Source organism: Fusarium pseudograminearum, chromosome 2 (genome assembly GCF_000303195.2).
Source record: "Fusarium pseudograminearum CS3096 chromosome 2, whole genome shotgun sequence".
Lineage (NCBI taxonomy): Eukaryota > Fungi > Ascomycota > Sordariomycetes > Hypocreales > Nectriaceae > Fusarium > Fusarium pseudograminearum.
Genome location: NC_031952.1, coordinates 2,453,652 through 2,474,578, shown reverse-complemented (window position 1 = coordinate 2,474,578; position 20,927 = coordinate 2,453,652). Strand labels below are relative to the sequence as shown.

At 50.0% G+C, this 20,927-nt stretch overlaps 5 protein-coding genes across 5 annotated transcripts, besides 1 other annotated feature; 4 read left to right on the top strand and 1 right to left on the bottom strand.

Annotated features, from left to right (window-relative positions):
* Positions 1-1,414: 1,414 nt before the first annotated feature.
* On the top strand, positions 1,415-4,485 carry FPSE_07717 (uncharacterized protein; the record flags this gene model as incomplete). Its single annotated transcript, XM_009260835.1, has 4 exons — positions 1,415-1,703; positions 1,794-2,900; positions 3,615-4,289; positions 4,340-4,485. 4 exons carry the CDS (start codon positions 1,415-1,417, stop codon positions 4,483-4,485), a joined length of 2,217 nt encoding a protein of 738 aa, XP_009259110.1.
* A 1,286-nt stretch (positions 4,486-5,771) lies between these two features.
* FPSE_07716 (uncharacterized protein) lies at positions 5,772-7,970 on the top strand (the record flags this gene model as incomplete). Its single annotated transcript, XM_009260834.1, has 1 exon — positions 5,772-7,970. The coding sequence occupies one exon, from the start codon at positions 5,772-5,774 to the stop codon at positions 7,968-7,970; it is 2,199 nt and encodes a 732-aa protein (XP_009259109.1).
* A 2,918-nt stretch (positions 7,971-10,888) lies between these two features.
* Positions 10,889-10,942: a microsatellite.
* A 1,612-nt stretch (positions 10,943-12,554) lies between these two features.
* On the top strand, positions 12,555-13,856 carry FPSE_07715 (uncharacterized protein; the record flags this gene model as incomplete). The annotated part of the gene is made up of 2 exons (XM_009260833.1): positions 12,555-12,566; positions 12,753-13,856. The coding sequence occupies 2 exons, from the start codon at positions 12,555-12,557 to the stop codon at positions 13,854-13,856; spliced, it is 1,116 nt and encodes a 371-aa protein (XP_009259108.1).
* Positions 13,857-16,350: 2,494 nt separating this feature from the next.
* Positions 16,351-17,967, top strand: FPSE_07714 (uncharacterized protein; the record flags this gene model as incomplete). Its single annotated transcript, XM_009260832.1, has 2 exons — positions 16,351-16,496; positions 16,662-17,967. The coding sequence occupies 2 exons, from the start codon at positions 16,351-16,353 to the stop codon at positions 17,965-17,967; spliced, it is 1,452 nt and encodes a 483-aa protein (XP_009259107.1).
* Positions 17,968-18,740: 773 nt separating this feature from the next.
* Positions 18,741-20,028, bottom strand: FPSE_07713 (uncharacterized protein; the record flags this gene model as incomplete). The annotated part of the gene is made up of 3 exons (XM_009260831.1): positions 18,741-19,068; positions 19,125-19,776; positions 19,830-20,028. 3 exons carry the CDS (start codon positions 20,026-20,028, stop codon positions 18,741-18,743), a joined length of 1,179 nt encoding a protein of 392 aa, XP_009259106.1.
* Positions 20,029-20,927: the final 899 nt, after the last annotated feature.

Sequence of the window (20,927 nt, the reverse complement as noted above, 5' to 3'; positions counted from 1 at the left end):
TCCTGGCCCGTTGACTAGCCCCGGCTCTGGTGTCCCCCATTGGGCAGCTACTCCTTTCTGGGCGCCTTGGTGAGGCGACCATTGGTCACTTAATCAAACTCAGCCGACCCCTGTCACGTTTCTTCCATGCGTTGTCCTCCCCGGAGACATCTGCCTGGCCTGTCGACACACGCTACGCAGCAGTACCTAGACTTGCGGGTACAGAGGGCTTGGTTCGTTTCCTACCCTCACACTCACCCGCGACCTCAAGCTTGTTGGCTTGTCACCCCTCCGTCCCCTTTTTTCTTCTTCTCATTGACGGATGTGTCGAGGTTTTTGACCGGGTGGGCGCATGGATGCAGTGTTCTTTTCTGGTTCTTGAAGGTGGCCTTGAGCTCCCACAAGCACACCACCCCACTTGCTCCGTCGGCCTTCCAAGTCTCTCTTGTTCTCTCACTCTTCAAGTTATTCACACCCCTCCACATTTGGTACTGCTGGCGGGTTTTTGGTGTTGGGTCTGCAAGTAGCAGGAAAAGAGAGCACTTGTGTGTTTTCTACGGCGGAAGCTTGTCAACGCTCATCGACGACGCTCGACTATGTTGCCGTCCACCGCTCTTGTCTTCATCCCAAAGTAATTTATGCTCCTGGGATTTCTGCGACATGGGTACTGTCGCGGACTTGCGCACTTGCAGCACTCTCCTATTATCCATGTTCATTTACCACAAACCCCCTCCCTCTCTCTACAGCATTTCGCTCTAGTTGAACCCTGGCCTGGTCGCGCCCGCTCAACTGCCAGACAAGCCTCGTACTCCTGGTTCCCATCCGCTGGTTCGAGCACCTACCTGGTCTGCCATCCCGTCTACCAGCTCATTACCCATGGTCCAATTGTCCATTTTCTGTTATCCACTTGAAATCATACCTTGTTCTCATCCCCATACTGCAATCTTGGTTCAAATACCCGCTCCCCTGCCCCTTCGTTTCCCCCCCGTCGCCCCCCCTCTAGCACACCCTTCCCTCGATCGATCTTGTCTTCTGGCGCTCCAAAGGCCTGCTCTCTTGTCATTGTTCCTAGCACACGAGCTTCTAAACTTCGAAACGGAGACGTTCTGGAGGCACCGACTACTGTCCTGCCTTGTCAACCATATCTGGCGAAGCGGTATAGCCACCCCCCCGTGATCCCTCTCCCCCCCGTGTTTTTCGCTGTAGTCCGCGAGAACCGGGTCGCTTTATCATCATTACCACTCCGAGCCTAGCCCGCCTCACCCGTGCAATCCCAGTCTTCACCAGGGGACATCCACTTAAACCAGCTCCCCAGACCTGGGTACTGGCAAGGGGAAAATAAAACACCAACGCGTCCTTGACTTTATACTATTTTCTTTTCTTTGGCCGTGCCTGACAGCTTCATCTTTTTACACGTCACGTCCATGTCTGACTAATGGGTCTTCTCTCTATGCAGCATCATCCACAGCACCAGCAACAGGGTCATCCGCCTTCCCAACACCTACAACACTCGCGACCCCCGAGTGTAGTTCACCAGCAGCATCACGCGCAGCCTCATCCACCGCCGCAACAGCAACACCAAAGCGCGTACTCTTCGACGCATTCGCTCCCTCAAGGTTACCAAGCCAGTGGTCAAGCGCCCAGCAACCAGGACAACCTCAACTATTACAATCACCCAAGCCCTTACAGCACACCAGGTGCCACAAGCGGATACACATCCGCCGGTAAGTCTTTTTTCCTTTTCTCTGGCTTGCTTGAACTTTCAAATGCCAGACAGCACATCGCGACTCCAATGCTAACATGACGATGTTCAGATACCTCAGACATGATGGCCGCAGCACAAATGCCGAGACCCCCTTACCCCCCAATGTCCTATCATACGCCTCAATCCAACTCTCCAGCTTCAGTCGCATCCCCCTCTCAACATGATCAGCACAGAAGCATCTACGGCCAACCGCCATCGCAGCATATGCAACAGTCTATGTACTATCAGCCTCAGAACCAGTACCAAACCATGCCTCCTCAAGCTACCGCATCGCCGTATGCGCAACATGCGCCCCACCCTCAACAGTCAATGACATCCCAGCCCGCCATGATGATGTCTCAAACCGCACCTCAGAACCAAATGACCCAGCATGCTGCGCAGCACGCGCATGCGGGAATGACAGGCAGTCCTCGACCGAAGATCGAGCCTCAAGTGCCTCTCCAACTTCAGAAGCCACAGTCCTCCCCCATGCAACAAGCTCATCACCCTCAAAATGGCGGGCAACTGCAGAGCCCAGGAAACACCACACCTGGTGTTAACCCAAGCGCAGCCCCCGGACCCATCCCTGCTACGACCCCTCTTGTGGTTCGACAGGATGGCAATGGTGTCCAGTGGATCGCTTTCGAGTATTCTAGAGACCGAGTCAAGATGGAGTACACCATTCGCTGCGACGTTGAGTCAGTCAACATTGACGAGCTGTCCCCCGAGTTCAAGCAGGAGAACTGTGTTTACCCCCGCGCATGTTGCCCCAAGGACCAGTATCGCGGCAACCGTCTGATGTACGAGACCGACTGCAACCGTGTTGGCTGGGCTCTGGCCGAGCTTAACATCCCCCTTCGAGGCAAGCGAGGCCTCATCCAGCGAGCCGTGGACAGCTGGCGTAACAGCAACCAGGACCCCCGACTTCGTAGTCGACGAGTCCGTCGCATGGCAAAGATGAACCAGCGAAAGCAGGTTCAAGCTTCTCCGCATCCCGGTGCGGCACACATGCCAGGCCCCAGCGGACCATCAGGGATGCCTGGTGGCCCTGGACCCATGGGACCTAGTCCCGCCTCCATGGGCAAGCCTGCCCTCGGTAGCATGGGTCAACCGATGCACCACCACCAACCAGGTGCTCACCCCGACGGATCAGGACAAGGTGGACAGGATGAAGTTGGTATGTTTCACCAGATGTGATTGAATTAACGAACACCCTCATGTCTGCGTTTGCAAAGCCTTTTGGTCTTTGCTTTCCACCCACCCCGAGTATTCGCTGCCCAACTTATCACACCGCACAGCCCTGCTTGACCAACGTTGTGTTGATTAATTGATACCAAACGCATCTTGTTTTCCTTATTACCGCACAAAAATTATTGTTTTATGGCAATGGCTGTGCTCATCACGCCTTTTGCAATTTCTGTTATTTCGGTTTGCGATTCGATTTTTTGGGAACTGGATCTGTCTTCTCCTTTCTTTGCCTATCACTTGTCTAGGACGATATAGGCAGTCGTCACTTATATTTATACAGCATGCCACAGTGGCTCTCGAGGGGTTATGAGGAACTCTCTGTTTTTTTGATTGACACAGTTCTGTACATTACCATAAAGTCGCGCCTGCACAGTTGCTGCTGCCACTGTTAGTTGTTTTATTTGCTGCTGGGTTTCCGCGACTCTTAGACGAGTTCAATCTGCCTCTTGGCTTTAAAAGTTGCATTTATCGTTTGCTTTGGTTGAATTACCCAAAAGCTTCATCCCTTCGCTGTCTCGCTTCGTTATCTAAAGCTAGACATGTCGAGTTTGGTCATCTTTTGCTCACCTTATCTCTCATCCGCCTCATCATAAGCACAGCACGAAAGTATGTAAGAAGACAAGCTAACTCAGGCTGTTCATAGGCGATGGGAACTCGTACGAACACCATCACCACCAGGCTCCTACAGCCCAGAACCCTTCAAGTAACGACGATGTGAGACCAGCCCACGTATTTACAGGATATAACAATCAGCCCTATCCTACTAGTGCGCCAATGTCTCATATGGCTCCTCATTCTGGAGGCGCTGTCCCAGCTAAGCGCCATAGCCGAGCCAACGCTGATGAGCCTGACGATCTTTTCCCTGATATCCCGGAAGCCAAGAAGCGAAAGTTTATCCTTGTCGAAGATAATGTGCGTGGATCTCGCCTCCGTGTCAGGGTAACCCTCGAGGGGGTTGATACCAATGAGATCCCAGATAGCTTCCGCAAGGGTGCAAGTGTCTTCCCTCGCAGCTACTTCCCACGAGAGATGCAAAGTCCCCCTCCCAGCGCCACTGGATCGCGCTTCTTTGGTGATGACCAAGACGACGATGGCATCGAGGAAACTGAGGGCCGCGAGTCCAGCCGTCGTGGGGTTAACAGGAGTGGCAAGGAGATGGTCAAGGTTCCCATGGGTGAGTCCACAGGGGAAATTGCCATCCCCCGAATGAGGAAGTCCATCCGAGGCAGGGAGGTCCGCCTTAATGACTTGGGTTATCGCATGGCCTGGCTCCAAAGCCGAGTCTTTGCTGGCCGAACTGTATTTTTGCAACGAGCATGTAAGTTGGCAGCCACTCTTCTTGATAACATTGATACTGACCATGGATAGTGGATTGTTACCGCAACAAAACCCGAGCTGCCATTGAGAGTGTCATGCAAGATGTAAAGACTGTTGCTCCTCACTATGAGACTCGTGCCGGCAAGAGGCGATGGAACGAACGCATGCGACGTGGGGAGAAGAAGGACGACGAGTAAACCCCATCGACTTTCTGTTTGGTCTCGTGTCATCGACAAACAAGAAGCCGAAACATTGCCCTTTTTGTTTTTGTTTAAACCGCACCACTTGCAGCATCGATATTAGAGATTGGTTCTCATTGCTTGTCTGATATTCAACGATACCATTCTGCGACCGGATCTAATTGGGTATACGATCTTCTTTTTATTACCCTTGTCTTGGTCCTTTCCTGCCTCACTTGTAACGCTGTTGTTATTGCATACAAGTTTTCTATTTCAGTGTGCGCCAGTCAGTTTCTCAGAAGGGTTTATTTTATGCACATCGAGGGCTCCGGCATGCAAAACACCCAGCGACTCCTGTATATTAATGTTGGAACGGGAGTGATGCGGGCTTCATGGAACCAGAGACGTACATACCTTTTGCTTCCGATTTTAACATCGAAGTGGCAATTTATAAAAGCGGCCTCCCAGTAACAGCTGGTGCAGCCAGTGGATGGGGTAATCACATATGGGAGCGTCAAGGGTCGAAATAGGGAAGGTTTTTTTTTGTTTTGGTATTTGGTCTAAAGCCACTGAGTGGCTATCTCTTGTCCTAATGCCATGTATTTATTGTTGATAGAAATCACTCGTATTGTCACTGCTCGATTGTGTATCATGCTTTCCTGACCTAATGCCATGTCGTGTATGTTCTCTTGTCTGTCGATGAGTAGGTATTCAGCACGACTATGTTTAGTTTGTATATGTTGTTCAAGTGAGGATGCACAGCACCTTTACAGCATATCATACACTTGGTAATATGTATCTTTACTGTACCTGAATATAACCAACAATAAGCTTTAAAAGAAGCTTTTTGAGCTTTGTTATAACGGATCTTGACAAGCCACCCCTGACAAGAGGTACAGAGTGGCGTTACCCTTGTGTTAGTAGATGTTCAGCCACAAAGTTGCCCATCCGTTCAGCTGAAAGAAGCAGAGGAATGCCATTGGAATGCAGGCGGGTATTTTTAGTGCAGGGTTCATTCGAGACCCTGGCCTATGTCCTTTTCAGGAAAGTGTGCTCGTAGCTCATTAATTCACTGAATTACCGGTTACAAGGCAGTCACGCAGTCTAGTTAAGGCTGCCCACGAGGCGTTAGGCTGTCTAGTACCTGTGCCGTATCTTCCTTTCACTCGCTTTCTCAGCCGCATGCTTGACGTCAAACGTTCTCCTTCTCTCACAAACGTCAACATAGATAAATCGTGACTGTTCATCGCACAGTCCTGTTCCCTTTGGCAGTGGATCATTAGAGGCCATTCATCGCGAAAACCATGACACAAACTCCTTACTATGGTGGTGACCACCGCCCGCCGCCCCTGTTTGTTGCTGAGCTTGACAGCCAGCCTGGGCGTCCCGGTGATGCTCCATCCCACCATGGACCTGACGGAACACCTATATTTGAGATGGCGAGCGAGCCAGTGCTTGCACAACAACCACAGACTCAGACTCCTGGCGAGAACCACTCCAGTCCGTCCAATGAGTGGCTGGCGCCTCTGAAGAGTCCAGGTATGCCCAATACCAAGTCACAGGGAGAGACCAAGGACGAGTCAAGCAAGGATGCGTCTGCTATGTCTCAACCCGTCATGGCTAATCCCTGGGCATACTTTGGACCCGAGTCACCAGAGAACAAGTTCAAAGAACCGCAGGCCGAAGGCCGTCGTCCTTCCGCGCCTGTGTACAAAGCTTATCCTGGCAATATCGAAACATGTCCACCAGAGGTCCCTCAGAGCACACGTCCGCCTGCCAATGTTTCAACTCCCGATCTCACAAGTGGTAGCAATACCTTCTATCCTGCGCCGCTCAAGCTTGCCCATCGTCCTGCCAAGCCGACCTCTCCTCCAGCCTTTAAGCCCTATGCCCCCCCAGAGTCACAGGATACATCGGATCTACTGCCCAAGCCTTTGAACAGGCCTGACAGGACCAATACGCAGTCACCCACGACTCCAAGCTCATACCAACCGTACAGACCCCATTCACCTCAACCTCCTGTTCATGCTGCCCCGGCATTTGATCATCGCCCGGCCACTACCTCGCCTCTTCAGAGTGCTCCTTTGGCGTCCCCTCCAGATGTAGCCCAGCAGCAACCGTTGGACCCAGCTCCTCACCACTTCCATTCAACAGCATCTCCAATCCAACCTGTGAAGTCTCCAGATAAAGAGCCCAACCTACCGTCACGGCCATCTAATAGTCTTCCCACGTCCCCTAAACCTCAGCCTGAGCCACAACCGCAGAAACAGTATGGGATCCCAAACGCCGCTCCGGCCAAGCCTGTGCCAACGTCTGCGTCTGCACACCTTCCTTCTCCTATGACCCCTTCGTTCCAGCAGGCTTCAGTAGTTGCCCCCTCGCCAGCAACCCCTGCACCAAGCACAGGCGTACCCTTCTCTCAACCGCAATATGCTGCTCATGCCACTGTCCCTAGCTATTCACAGGCATCAACGCCTGGTGCTAGCACGTCTTCACCAGCAGTCTCAAACAATCCTGGATTGCCATTTGCCCAGCCGCAATACGCCGTTCCAGTCCAGACTCATGACTATGGACCGTGCCAGTCATCTGTAACCCCTTCTACGACTGCTTCACCGGGAGTTTCCAGTCCAGCATACAGCTCGTCTCAATTGTCTCCAGCTCAACCCAACTATGGCGTTCCGCAACCGATGTATGCACCAACTCCAGCCAGCTCAACGTCAGGCGGCATCAATTCCCCTTTGCCGCAATCACCTGCTCCTTATCAACAAGCTGCCCATGCAGGTCCTACGGCCCATCAATTACATACCCAACAGTCAAATACACAATCATATGTAACCCCGAACCCAGTACAGATCCCACAATCACCGCCTCCTCCATATGCACCCCAAGACACAGGTCCTGGAGTTGGGGCAAGCCCTCAAGCACCAAGCAATCATACGATGTACCAACCATCTCCTGTTGGCGCTTACTCCCCTCAACCTCAATATCCTACACAGCCATCTTACGCTCCGACGACAAGTCCTCCCTTACAGGGCCTCCACGGCCTCCAGCCCCCGGCACTTCCTCCACGGCCTTCATCTTCACAAGGATTCGCACCATCATCCGGATTCGGTTCTGGCCCAACTGGCTACAATCCATCCAACTATCCGCCGCCACCTCAGACTTATTTCTCGCCCCCTCCTGCTTTGCCCGCACGTCCTGGTCTTGGAAAGTTGGCTGGCGGAGGAGGAAAGATATTTGGAAGCAGCTCCGCGGATAAGTGGTTGAGGAAGACAGGACAAGTGTTAGAAAGCACACTGGCACCTTATTTGCAAGGACAGTCAGGATCGTATCGACCAGGCTCACACGGTCCGCAAGGCCAACAAGGACAACCGGTACAGCAAGCTCCTGGACCCAACCCACACCAAGCACAATATTTTCATGCACCGCACTTAGCACCTCAGTTCAGAGGCGCGCCAGAATCTGGACCACCACAACATGGGCCAGGCGCACCAGGATATTAGTGGGCGTCAAGTTGTGTTCTATCATCTTTCAACCCTTTGGCTCTTAACATGCGAAACCATATCATAAGAAAGAATTTCGAGAGCCAGGTCTATATATATATATACACACACACATTTAGTTCTTTGATAGCAGTTTTGAATCAATTTTTTGTTACAGTTATTACCGAGTATTCACCATACTGCTATTTTACTATCGTCAACAATATATCTATGAACAAGAGACGCCTTTTATTTCCGCCACGTGGTAGACCAGATATTTCCATGGAAAACGCGCTTTGGTCTTGTTATTGGTGGCTCAATGGAAGGATACAGTACTTCCCCAACCATCATTGTCCCTTACCGCTTAACCTCATATCTGTTCAACAACTCACCGCGAAATCCTCGCGCTTGGCATGTACAGCTGAACTTGGAAAGTTTCTTTCTGGTTGCCGAGTAAACAAACAAGGGCGTGCGTTAATATACATTGGGGTTGAGTGATTAATTGAATACGTTGAGTTTGACTGTTGGCTAGCGGTTAGTCTGGAAGAAGAGTCAGGCGTGGGAACTGACGACCAAGTGTGTACATATCATGATAGAGTTGACATTATCATGAGTTGACAACTGGCATTACATCATGAGACAGGGAAGTGTTGTTCTCTTTAAGATGTGCTCACTTGACCTATTCTTCTGGCATTAAGAGAATCTAATGTTTGTACAAATTTGTCTCCCTTTGGCCACCTGTCATTTGATGTCTTTGATCAGAAATTGACCCAAGCTTCATATGACGGTGAAGAGAGTGCTGGGTTCGAGACCTTCAAGACCCTTCAACCCACTACGATACCTAGCTGGAACTGGTTAGATACCTGCCGGATCTTTCCAATCACTTGCCGAGTCGGGAAGAATTCCTTGGCGCTGGTGGACTTGTCAGGATGTAGAGATAGACTCAGTTTACCGAGTACTGTAGTTTTGATCGCGCACAATAGTCCATGTTTCAAACCTCCAAATTATGTCATAGATGGCGGCAAGGTTAGTAGAAGTTGCATGGCTGAAAATGGTCTATGTTGGGCTTTGAAGCCAACTAGATAGGTGACACGGCTGCATGTGGTGTTGAGCTAGACGACCTAGCTGAGATGAGTTTGGTCGCGGCCGCTCAGCGATGAATGCATTGTTCCTGCGCCCGTGAAGGTTTCATGTCATTGTCGTGTAGAACCAAGACCAAGCATGGGTGCAAATTACAGTGCAGAGGAATTAGTATCGAGAGAAGAACATGCTGCTGTGAGTTGAAAATGTGCAGCAAGACACATGGTTAGTGCTCTATAGAGCATTGATTGACGGACGCATGATGTTACTGTAGCTATTTTCAGCTCACAGACAACCATTTCTGCAAGCCATCACAGATCCTTGCATCTCGATGTGACATTTTTGCTGGCGTATCACCTGTCACCTGACGGATGACGGATGGGCGTAGAGCTGTCTAGGGGTAGACGAGACTGGTTACACAGCGTTGTTCGTTAATTGGCGTTTGAGACTCGTACTGCTGCAATCAGCCGAGCTTGTCGTAATGTCTGACCCGAAGCTAAGGGATTATTGGATGTGAGGTTTGTAAATGCAGTCATTGTCATTTGGCATATGTAGGTTATCAGCTCTCCTGACATCCTTGATGCGGGAAATCCTGGAAGTTAAGTTGATAGCTAAATACGCACTATACAACATGTAGATAGCGCTTTGTTAAGAAGAAAGGGTTAATTAAATACTGGGGATATGAGAAGTAAACAAGTCGGTGAGTGGTTTTTCTCTGTCTCTTCTTTTCCTTTTAGTCGATGAAAGGAGCTGACATGGATACTGCAGAAGTCGGCTCCGAAGCTCAGCGGCGGACCTATATTCAGGGGAAGTACTCTGTAGAAGAAAAGATGTCTTACGATATACTATGCCACATGCAGATGGAATGTCTCCGAGATTGGATCGTGTGAAATGTAACATTTAGAGTTTATTCATTTGTGATCTGAGATATCGCGAAAGGTCGAATTCTTTTCCTGTTCTAGGTGTGTTCTCTGTGCTCGGGTGCGCTAAAATCCAAATGGAGGATTCTATACAAGGGATCTGTGCCCGACTAGACTGAGCCGCTAGAAGGATTTTTAGTCTTCGACGGGGACGCCGTTCACCCTTGAACTCAATCAAATTTCTTGGTCCGACCGCTTCGCTCCGAGGAGTTTACTCATCTATCTATTAGTACAGTGAATAATAAGATACACAACGCTGAGAAGCAAAGCGAAACGAATCTGTGAACAAACCATCAAGATTGACGCTCCGCTTACTTAGCAGCGTAGGGTTAGCAGCTGAGGTGTTGTCTCCTCCTCTCTTACCGCCCGGTGACAACTATAGCTCGCTTGCACCCCTCACCGGGGAGGCTGAGCCGGTGCTGTTCAATTCGTCGTTTTACCTAGGTATCAGGCTTTCGAGGCAGACAATTGAGGCCGGTTGTAATAAGCAAACAAACCTGAATACGCGGGCCACGGAGATTGGGCAGTGTTGTGATCCCCGGTCAACACTGTGGTCTGCAGTTGCAACTTCCATGGAACAGTCAGTACCCTGTGTTTACACTCGCTCACTTGTACGTCGTATATATATATATACACTATGGTGAGATCCTTGTCCTAGCTAATTTACATCCACTTCTAGGGCGTTATGCGCGAGCCTGCTCAGACTGTCTGGGCTTTGCCGTGGCTCAACAACCGGAAAACATTCTTTCAACCTCGGGATATCCGTAGTCATGGAAGCGGTAAATATCGAGAGCTCATGGTGGTCTATGCAAAATTACAAACATGTCGGGCCGCGGAGTGATCGACAGATAATTGTACCTAGGTCGTCATTACATGGAAGGGCGGACTTGACATCGATGGGCGGTAATAGGTCAAGGCGTGTGGTCACCGTCAATGAATTGGGTGGATGGATTAGTGGTAGATGGATGGATGGATATCGGGATGGTTGTATAGTACAGTACCTAAGCAGAGCCGATTGCAACAGGATTAATAGTCAACTGAATCGAGACCGAGGTTAGTGTTTGTTGGGCAACTGATTCTTTTCTCGCTTTGAGTGCCTATAAGGGAAAGCTGTCTGTGATTAACAACGGAAAGTGTCAGGACCGAGGTCATGCAAGCAACAAACTGCGAGGCAGGCGACTCGACTGATGCATTTGATCCATCATGAAACATCCATTCGAAGTGGTATCTGTACTTGAGTGCTACCAATATTTGATCATGCGCCCTACTTGACTTCTATCATAAACTCTTGGCCCTGTTTGTAAATTCGTCTCACCTCCACTGTCTTGCCTGCCAGATTGTTGCCTCATCTCCACTTTAGGCCGCATTCAGATTTATTTCGGCTGCTCTCGATGGCAGGTGCGGCTGCGTAGGGATCTTTTAGGTAGGTGAAGCGCTGTCCGCTTGTCCTGTAGGCGCCCGACCCCCTGGAAGCGAACCGCTGGATGGCGGCTATCCCAGTAAAGAGCACTCAGCTAAGACAGTGGTTCTAGTGCGTGTCAGGTCCCGTTTGCCTACTACCTGGGTACCTAGGTATCCATCGTGTTGGTGCTCATAGGTGCGCGGTTTGTGGGCGGCTTTTTCTTGTTTGCTGGGCTCACCTCCTTCACTTCACCCGCCCTTCAAACAAACTCCTTCCATTGTCGTACCCCTTCTCGAACGCTGGGGCTGGCCTCTCAATCACCTTCTGGTCAGGTATCGCTCTCCCCATTCCCCACTTTTCTCTCTCATTTACTCTTTCCTACCCGCCCCCTTCTGCTTTCCAATTCCCTTTTCTTCCCCCCTCAGCCTGCCATTTTCTCCCATTCCCTTCTTCCACCCCACGACGCCCTTCCGCCATCCTCCTCCTAACATCTAACTGTCTTGCACCCACTACCATCTCGACGACGGCCTCACAAGTCAACGTCTATCATACTCGCTGAGAACCCGTCTCCCTTTCTTAGTCTCGGCCCAAATATTCACGCATTTCATCAACATAACTGCACAGGTTGTTTTCGAGGACCTTGACCGAGTTTTCAGCTCTTCCGACGATCCTCGATTCCCTCTAGCCAACGCTTGTAGCTCTCCAAAGCTCGACTCTCTACACGCGTTTTGACCGCTCCCAATCCCTCACACTTTACTTGCAGGTACGTATTGACTTAACAACCATTTCGGTTCTCCTGAGTGCACACTTTGCCTTTTTTTACGATGCGTTTATTTGCTATAACTTGCTTTGATTTTGATTTTGTCTTCGGCTCTCCCGACTCGTTTCTGCGCGGGTTTTTCATATTACTCGTTGGGGCTTGTCGGGCGGCTCGTTCTCACGTCCAGTTACGTCGGATTTGCCTTGTGGCGTTGCCCACCGCCCTCGTTAAGCCTGATTCTACCCCGACCCGATTTTGCCCCTCTCACCTTAACGCATCGCCGCCAGTTCTCTTTTCCTTTTATCCCCTTCTGTCCATCCACTTTTTATCTGGAGACCAGGCACTGACTTACCTTGTAGCCAGCGTTGGCTCGCAGATCACCACAAACTTTTTACACACTTTTCAGCTTCCATTCCTAAGGAACGGAATCACCAACTTTCATCATGACGACCATGGTACGTCCACAACTCCCACGATTCTCAAACCAAGCTTCAGCACAAGACGATCCTAGAGAGAACGGTGTCACACTTTTAGCAGTGCGCTCCGGTTTTGGAACGATAGAATATCTATCTGATTATTGTTGTGCTGAGGCTTGGAGTTGTGACAATACGTTTCTAGACTTGGCTAATCACGACAAATAGGATCTTCGCGTCGGTAACAAGTACCGTATCGGTCGAAAGATCGGTTCAGGCTCTTTCGGTGATATTTATCTCGGCACCAACATAATCTCTGGAGAGGAGATTGCCATCAAGCTCGAGTCCGTCAAGGCCAAGCACCCCCAATTGGAGTATGAGGCCCGTGTCTACAAATCTCTGGCTGGTGGTGTCGGCATTCCGTTTGTTCGCTGGTTCGGTACCGAGTGTGACTACAATGCCATGGTTCTCGACCTCCTCGGTCCCAGTCTGGAGGATCTCTTCAACTTCTGTAACCGAAAATTCTCCCTCAAGACCGTCCTTCTCCTGGCCGATCAGCTCATCTCGCGTATCGAGTACATCCACGCCAAGTCCTTCATCCATCGAGATATCAAGCCCGACAACTTCCTTATGGGCATTGGCAAGCGTGGCAACCAAGTCAACGTTATCGATTTCGGCCTGGCCAAGAAGTACCGAGACCCCAAGACTCACTTCCACATTCCTTACAGAGAGAACAAGAACCTTACTGGAACTGCTCGTTACGCATCTATCAACACTCATTTGGGTGTTGAGCAGTCCCGGCGAGACGATATGGAGTCTCTGGGCTACGTCATGCTCTACTTCTGCCGTGGTTCTCTTCCCTGGCAAGGTCTGAAGGCTGCTACCAAGAAGCAGAAGTATGATCGCATCATGGAGAAGAAGATGACCACCCCTACCGAGGTCCTTTGCCGTGGTTTCCCTAACGAGTTTGCCATCTATCTTAACTATACTCGATCCCTCCGCTTCGATGATAAGCCCGATTACAGCTACCTCCGCAAGATCTTCCGAGATCTCTTCGTTCGTGAGGGCTTCCAGTATGATTACGTTTTCGACTGGACCGTCTACAAGTATCAGAAGAACGCTCAGGCTATTGCCCAAGCCGCTGGCCAGGCCAACCCTGAGGACGATGAGAAGGCTCGTGCCAACCGTACCAACGCCGCCACTGCCGGCCAGTCTGCGGCCAAGCCCAACGCCATTCCCAGCACCCGCCGCAAGATGCTCGAGCGAGGTTCTGGCGCTGGCGTTGACACTCCCGACACCAACCGTGCCATTGGTGGAAGCGACAGGATGTGAGTTATAAGTAAAGCCCATTTTTCTTGTTCTTTTGTAAGGAATCTTTTTTTCCTTCCGTGCGTGTAGTGTGTTTTTGTACCGCTGACCGAAGGAGATTTGCTGACAACTATGGCTGACTCAGTGGACGATAAACAGGCTTCGCTCAGCTTCGAAGGGAGCGGGACATGCCTCGGGCAGCTATCGGCCGAAATGATTTCGAACCCGATCACTCCTCTCTTTTTTGGGATTCTTACTAGTGGCGACCGATACTGACGGTACAAACCCAACATCGACATCCGGATGCAAATTTATTGAAAAGCTGAATGATTCTGCTGGCCATCATTCTGCTCATTGATCGCTGTCGACTGTTGGGGCGCGGTTCGATCACGCCTATTTCCTACACATTTGCTCTATCTCGTTCTTCGACGCATGTTCTGGGGGTTCACGACATTATGTATGGCTCGGGGAGCTCTTGATGGCGGGAGTGTTATGCTATGGATTAACCACATCGGTTTTCTATGAATAACCTCTGCGCCTTCGGGAGACTTTCCTGAACGGCATGTCCGGTACTCCTCCCTACTAGGTGTACTAGACCTGTGGGTTCTTGGCTGCATCATTCGACAGTAGCCTAGTACCTCGGAATGCCGGATATTATCGCCGATTATACAATACTCGTCCCTGAGCTGAGTTTGGGTCCGTAGTACGCTACGACTCTATTCCGTCGATGCGGTACAGCTTTGATCCCGCCCAACAGGCATTTCTTTCGTGTATTATTTTCTTTTACTTTCTATTACAGTGCTCAGGCGGTTGCTTTGAACTTTTCAGCTTGCTTCCTTCGGGGCGGCTTCTGGGGAGGTGACAGGGGATGTCTTGGAGATGCCGAGTTAATCAAGGAGTTGTCATCGATACTCGGGCGATGATGGAGATGTGGTCAGGAGGCACCGTCCGATGGCAGAGAGAACAGTGAGGTTTACCGGTCCGAGTCAAGGTCAGCCCTGGTCCTACACTCTCTGCCTTGGTGAACGGAATCGGACAAGTGGAAAACCAATAATCCTGGAGTTGGTACAGCTCTCTGGTCAAATGTTACGGGCCAGAGAACAGCACCATACGACATGTATTGGTCGGTGCTATTACCCATAGTTGGCGAGTCAAAACATTCCACTGTAGGCGGAGGTATTTTGTGTTCGCCTAAAATCGTCATCCATCATTCACTCGTTTTGCACCACATAGATAGTTTATAAATTGCATCTGCGTTTTATTTGGCAACCATCGTTCCGCCTTCTGAAAATGTGTTTGTTCATGTTGTGAGACTTGAATTTACCAACCTTAAATACTTCTAAACAACGTGGCTTACAGCCAGTGGTATACGGTATTGATTAGTTGACTCAACCTAATTGTCTGCCTTGACACTCTATGTGTGGATCATAAGAGGGGTTTCCTGGGCTATGCCTATCGTCAGCTCCGTTAAAGCACAGCCTCGTGCGGGCGCAGAGGGAACGATCACGGTACCGCGCGAGGGGAGGTCACATGCAGTGGCCTTAAGATCACACGAGTGCAATTAGCGTAATTCCATAGCGGGGTTAATGTTATTTGTTCATGTTATTGCAGTATATAATAGGATAAGCTGTTATCTGATGTTGTCTGGGTCCATCTAGGATGATGATACGATGCAAGTTGGCATATACTGTATATTGGAAACTTTGACTGCTTCCGAAGCTACTTATATGATAGTATCTCTCGAAATAAAAAAGAATTAACTTTATTTCAGCCACTGCCTTCAACTACATTACCGTGCCTTGCTGAAAGTACAAGTGGTTACACAATCACAATATAACCGAGATCTGCCTACCGCTTCGCCTGATACAGATTTGCGCATGGGATCACATATGCATCTCTGATCAATATAATTACGAGACTAGATCTCAAGTAACCATACCTCGATTACGTGTCGACACCTACATAATAAAGTCTGATCTAGGGGATATTATAAAAGCCAAGATATAACTTAGAATGCAGAAAATAAATAGCTGAAGAGCTGAAAATGGCATAAAGTAACTATATGATTTTGTTGCTCGGATAAGAAAAGTCGTCCTATGGACAGTACCTGGCAGGTACCCAAGATACTGGCGATGATCGACGAAACCAGACACCAACCCCACAATTTTCTTGGGTTCCAGATCCCATCCCCGATCCATCCCACCAACGCACCTGCACTCACTCACACGGCATTGCGTTGGGTTGCGCCAGCCTTGTGCGTCTTTAAGATTCCCGTTTTGGTATTTGAGCGGGACTGGCTGTACCCTTTTGTGTTCGTTCCATCCGCCTAGGAGTGCTTCTCTTTCATTTTTTATTTTCTCTTCTCGTTCTGGCGGCACCTTCAAACTTTAATCTGGCAATTGTCATGACGGCATCGACTCGAACCCCAACACCCACATCCAAATTCACCTCCACAGTTGCAACTTCAGTAGCTTCAACGTCACAGTCCAAGCTGTCCAACTCTTCCACCTCAACCACAATGACGCCTCCTACCGTCCCATCGGTTGATTTGTTGTACCTGACATTTAACTGTGCGAAAAGCCTGCTCGACATCCCCGTCTTTAGCGCTCATCTACAAACCGCTTTCCACCAAAATGCTACCGATTTACCACAGGTCGTTGTTCTGTAAGCTGCCAATCTTCTTGGTCACCTGCGAAGCAACAACCTCGATACCGCTGCTACCGCTGCTACCATGAACAATCATGACATGCGACATACGGCCGAGAGGAATATACACAAATCCTAGTCATCTCGTAGGAAGCACGGTACTGATTCATGTTCTGTTTGCAGCTCTTTGCAGGAGGTAGCGCCCTTAGCATACTCCTTCATTGGTGGTTACTTCTTGAACTCGTACATATCGCGATATGAACAAGCCATCAACATCGCCGCCCAGCATGTTCTCGATAACATCTCGAGCCGGGAAAGCGACACCATCACCATCACGCCCACTGCCCGTCCCGCGAAGCCATACACTCTCGTACGAGGCAACAATGTCGGCTACACCGCCATCCTGCTATTTGCGCGCGACCCATCAAAAATAAAAGATATCCAAGAGGCGGAGGTCGGTTTCGGTGCAGCCGAGATGGGAAACAAGGGTGCTGTCGGCTTGCGCATGCTTTACGAAGGCGATGATGGCTCATCTGAGCTGACTTTTGTTGCCACGCACCTGGCAGCCATGGAGTGGAACTTGCCGAGACGGAATGCCAATTGGGCAGTCATAATGCGCGGAATGGCCTTTGGGAATCCAGAAGTGGTTGTGAATAGTTACAAGACCTCTATTACCCCTTCACCAGCTTCAACACCGCCCACTGAAGACCAGCCAGAACATGTTCGTCTCCTCGATGATGAGCTTGACGAGCAACATTCGCGCTTTCAACAGGAGCTACACAATATCTCCGTCTTTAAGCCTACGTCCCATCTTTTTGTAGCTGGTGACTTGAATTATCGCATATCAACTACATCTCCGCCCCCGTCAGCTGCATTCCCCAGCCTTGACCCAGAGTCTGAGAATTACTACCCAGACTTCTTCCGCCTTGATCAGCTAACACGGGAACGTAACGCTGGTCGCACGCTACATGGTCTATCGGAGCATGAGGTGCGGTTTCCACCAACGTACAAGTACGATGTGTTACCTCAGAGACCTGGCGCTCAGGAGCCTGAGCTTGATGTGCCATGGAAGTTTGCTGCCCATCGCTATCCGGGCTGGACAGATCGGGTCCTATTCCTCGAAGTGCCTTCGTGGTTGAAGAAAGGAGACTACAAGGACCCCAAAATCAACGTTCGCGCTTATGATTGTCTGCCTGTTTTACGCATGAGCGATCATCGTCCTGTCTTCCTCCGCGCCGACGTGCCCCTCATTGCACCTGGTGAGATGGCCCCGCCATCGAGTGTGGACCCTGATATGAGTAAAGATCCTCGAGCCCGACTCCCAGTGGAGATCGACCCAGAGGCCTGGGAGCGCCGTGCAGCTGCGCGCCGCAAGGAGGTCATGGCTGGTTGGAGCATGTATCTCTGGAGTACAAAGGAGGGTGCTTGCATCTTAGCGGCCATTCTAGCCTTTGGTGCTGGCGTGTATTGGATATACCACTTGTTTTAGTTGGTCTTTTGTTTCAGACCACTTTCTCATTAACATAGAGTTGAAGATAATCTGGTCAACGGTCGCGGTCACCACACGAGGTTTGGCAATCCAATCAAGAGTCGCGTGTTTCTCTAGTATTGCACATTTCTGTCTTTCACTTCATTTCTTCTTGGCCATCTCTCAGACGGTTCATGGGGGGTAGGTGAGGCTGTCATGGACCAGATACAGATTAGTACCTACTACTTACACACTTATACTCACGTTGTCAACTAATTGTTACGGATGCAAAGAGTGATTCAATGAAAACGCCGTCAAATCATCTACGAGCCATATTGTAGTCGCCATATCTGCCGTTCGACATATTAAATGTAGTGCAAAGCGATACGCTCTCAATTGTTCGTCAATTTGATGTGGCTAGTATTTATGTATGAAAAACAAAACTGTTCGAATAACATGAGGGCAGTGAGTGGTCCAATGGCTCATGGTCTCCAAGCCCGTAAAAAACGCCATTCTCCATTCAATTCATCATCAGGCTTTTGCAAATGAAGGCTAGACACGAAAAGCTAATAAAAAGCCAGGGTCATTCCGCTATTCATTCATGGTTCGTGATTGTATGTTCCGCTCTCGGATAGCATCGTCCGCTTGTAAAGACGTCTGTGTGGTATCCCTGAATGTAAGGGGAAGTGATATGTTGTTGTGTCCATGTTTTGGTGCATAGGTATGCATCGAGTGCTTTCCCATGGACGACCCGCACCCGTTAGGAATAGCTGGGTCGGATCTTGGTTTCGCGATCAGAAATCAGCAAAGTATGGGTCATACTTCTCCGCCATCTCACGGCCGTATGGCTCGCGGGTCCCGTCATCCTCGGGATACACATCAAAACATTGCGCATCACCTGGGTATCGTATTGGGGGCTGGATAGGGCCTTTATGCCGGCGATCTAAGATTTCATCCCAGTCTGTGTCTTGAAAGAAGGGGTGAGACTTGACACGAGCTGCACCACCGCTGATGTTGCCGAGGCGCCGCGAACGATCGACGGTGCAGAGAGAGCGTATTATATCTTTGGCTTCTTCTGATAATGGGGGGTCTTGTGGAAAGACGACAGGCTTCTCTAGAATTCTGCAGAGAGTTATTTAGTTGAATGCCGCGGTGCGTCTCAGAGGAATAGAACTGACTGTTTGTAGATTTCGATAGGATTCTGGTGCCAGAATGGGGGGTACCCCGTCAAGAATTCGTATATCAAAATGCCCAATGCCCACCAGTCGACTGCGCCGGTGTGTCCTTTGTTCTGAATCACTTCTGGAGCGAGGTACTCCGGTGTTCCGCATAGGGTGTATGTTTCAGCTGGGCGGTTGTCTTCGCGGTAGCCGAGTCGTTTTGCGAAGCCGAAATCAACTAATTTAATGTGGCCGTCCTGGTCCAGAAGCAAGTTCTCAGGCTTGAGGTCTCGGTAAGCGATGCCGCCTTGCTGCTCGTGCAAGTACTCCAGGACCAGAACAATTTCCGCAGCGTAAAACCGAGCGACGGGTTCCTCGAATCGACGTAACTTCCTAAGGTATGTGAACAGCTCTCCGCCCGGGACGTAGTCGAGTAGCATGTAGAGTGAATCCTGATCAGAAAAAGAGGCGATCAGAGTTGTGATAAAAGGGTGACCTGCCACATCGGCGAGGATGGCACGTTCGTGTCGGACATGGTCAACCTGCTTAAGACGAATGACTTCTGGCTTCCGGAGTATTTTGAGAGCATAAACTTCGGGGTTGAGTTGGTGATCGAGGGGGATATGCGCGGTCGCGGCGGGACGGACGAGGCAGACTCGGGCAAATGTTCCTTAAGATAAGGTCAGCGTTGAACAAGGCGTTCCATGAGATGGATGACTTTACCTGTCCCCAGCGTTCTAACCCGTCTGAAGTCTCGGAGATTAAACTTGCGGGTTTGTGGTAACGGGCTTGGGGCGGAGGACGTCGATGCGCCCGAGACATCTTGAGAGTGCGAATGTGAGTTTGCGGAGTGCGACGACGCAGGGATGCCTGATGACGACGGCAGGCCAGCGGCATGTGAAGGCGCAACGGTAGCGGCCATAACTTTTGTATTCGTTTCGTTACGGATGGCGACAGCGACGAGGGGCGAAGCGAAGTCAATATGAGTTGATTATTGACTGGGAGTAAGGCGCAAGCCCATCACAGGCCGGGACAGGCGATTCAGTTGGTCGTGGGTAAGACAGGAAAAGATGGTACGAAAATGCGATTGGGATGCAGAGAGACTGTCTTGTCGTTCGTTGCGCTCTTATCATGCGTCAATTGGGCCGTTCTAGAGCAGGTCTGGCGATGCGGAGACAATTAATAACGGGGTTGACGTGAGGTCCAAGATCCAGCTCAGTTGTCTCGGCAAGGTTAGGTTAAAGACGATGGAGATCAAGAACAGTCAGACGTTGAGAGAATATTGTTTGCGAATAAGAAAAGATACCAAAAGAAGGGAGCATGAGACGGATGGAAGGAAAGGGAATAGAAAAGCGGCGGAAGGTGACAATATGGTGGGATAAATACTAAGTAACCTGAGTTACCTTAATAGTTAAGAGGCTAGAAAATGAAGAAGGGCCTTGACGTTATGCTATGTATGTGCCTTGCCTAGTTCTGGAGCTAGACTTGTCTAGTAATAATCGATGTAGTATGAGTGCCTATTCAGGATAAGACGAGGGCGTCTTATGAAACGGTGGGTGACTGGGAGTGGGATTGGGAGTGGGAGTGAGTGTGAGTGCGAGAGAGAGCAGCCATCGGATGTCATATGGATGTCGGTTGGTGGCCGAAGAAGGACCAACAACAACATGACATGGCGAATGGAATGAGAAAGCGGAATGTGCAAAGATACGTTAACTACATGGTACTACTACTTGAGAGAATTGGTACCTAGGTATGCTTTCTCATTTGAATCGCTTGTACTTTCTAAAAGTAGCAATATGTTAGAACAAAACACCAAATACC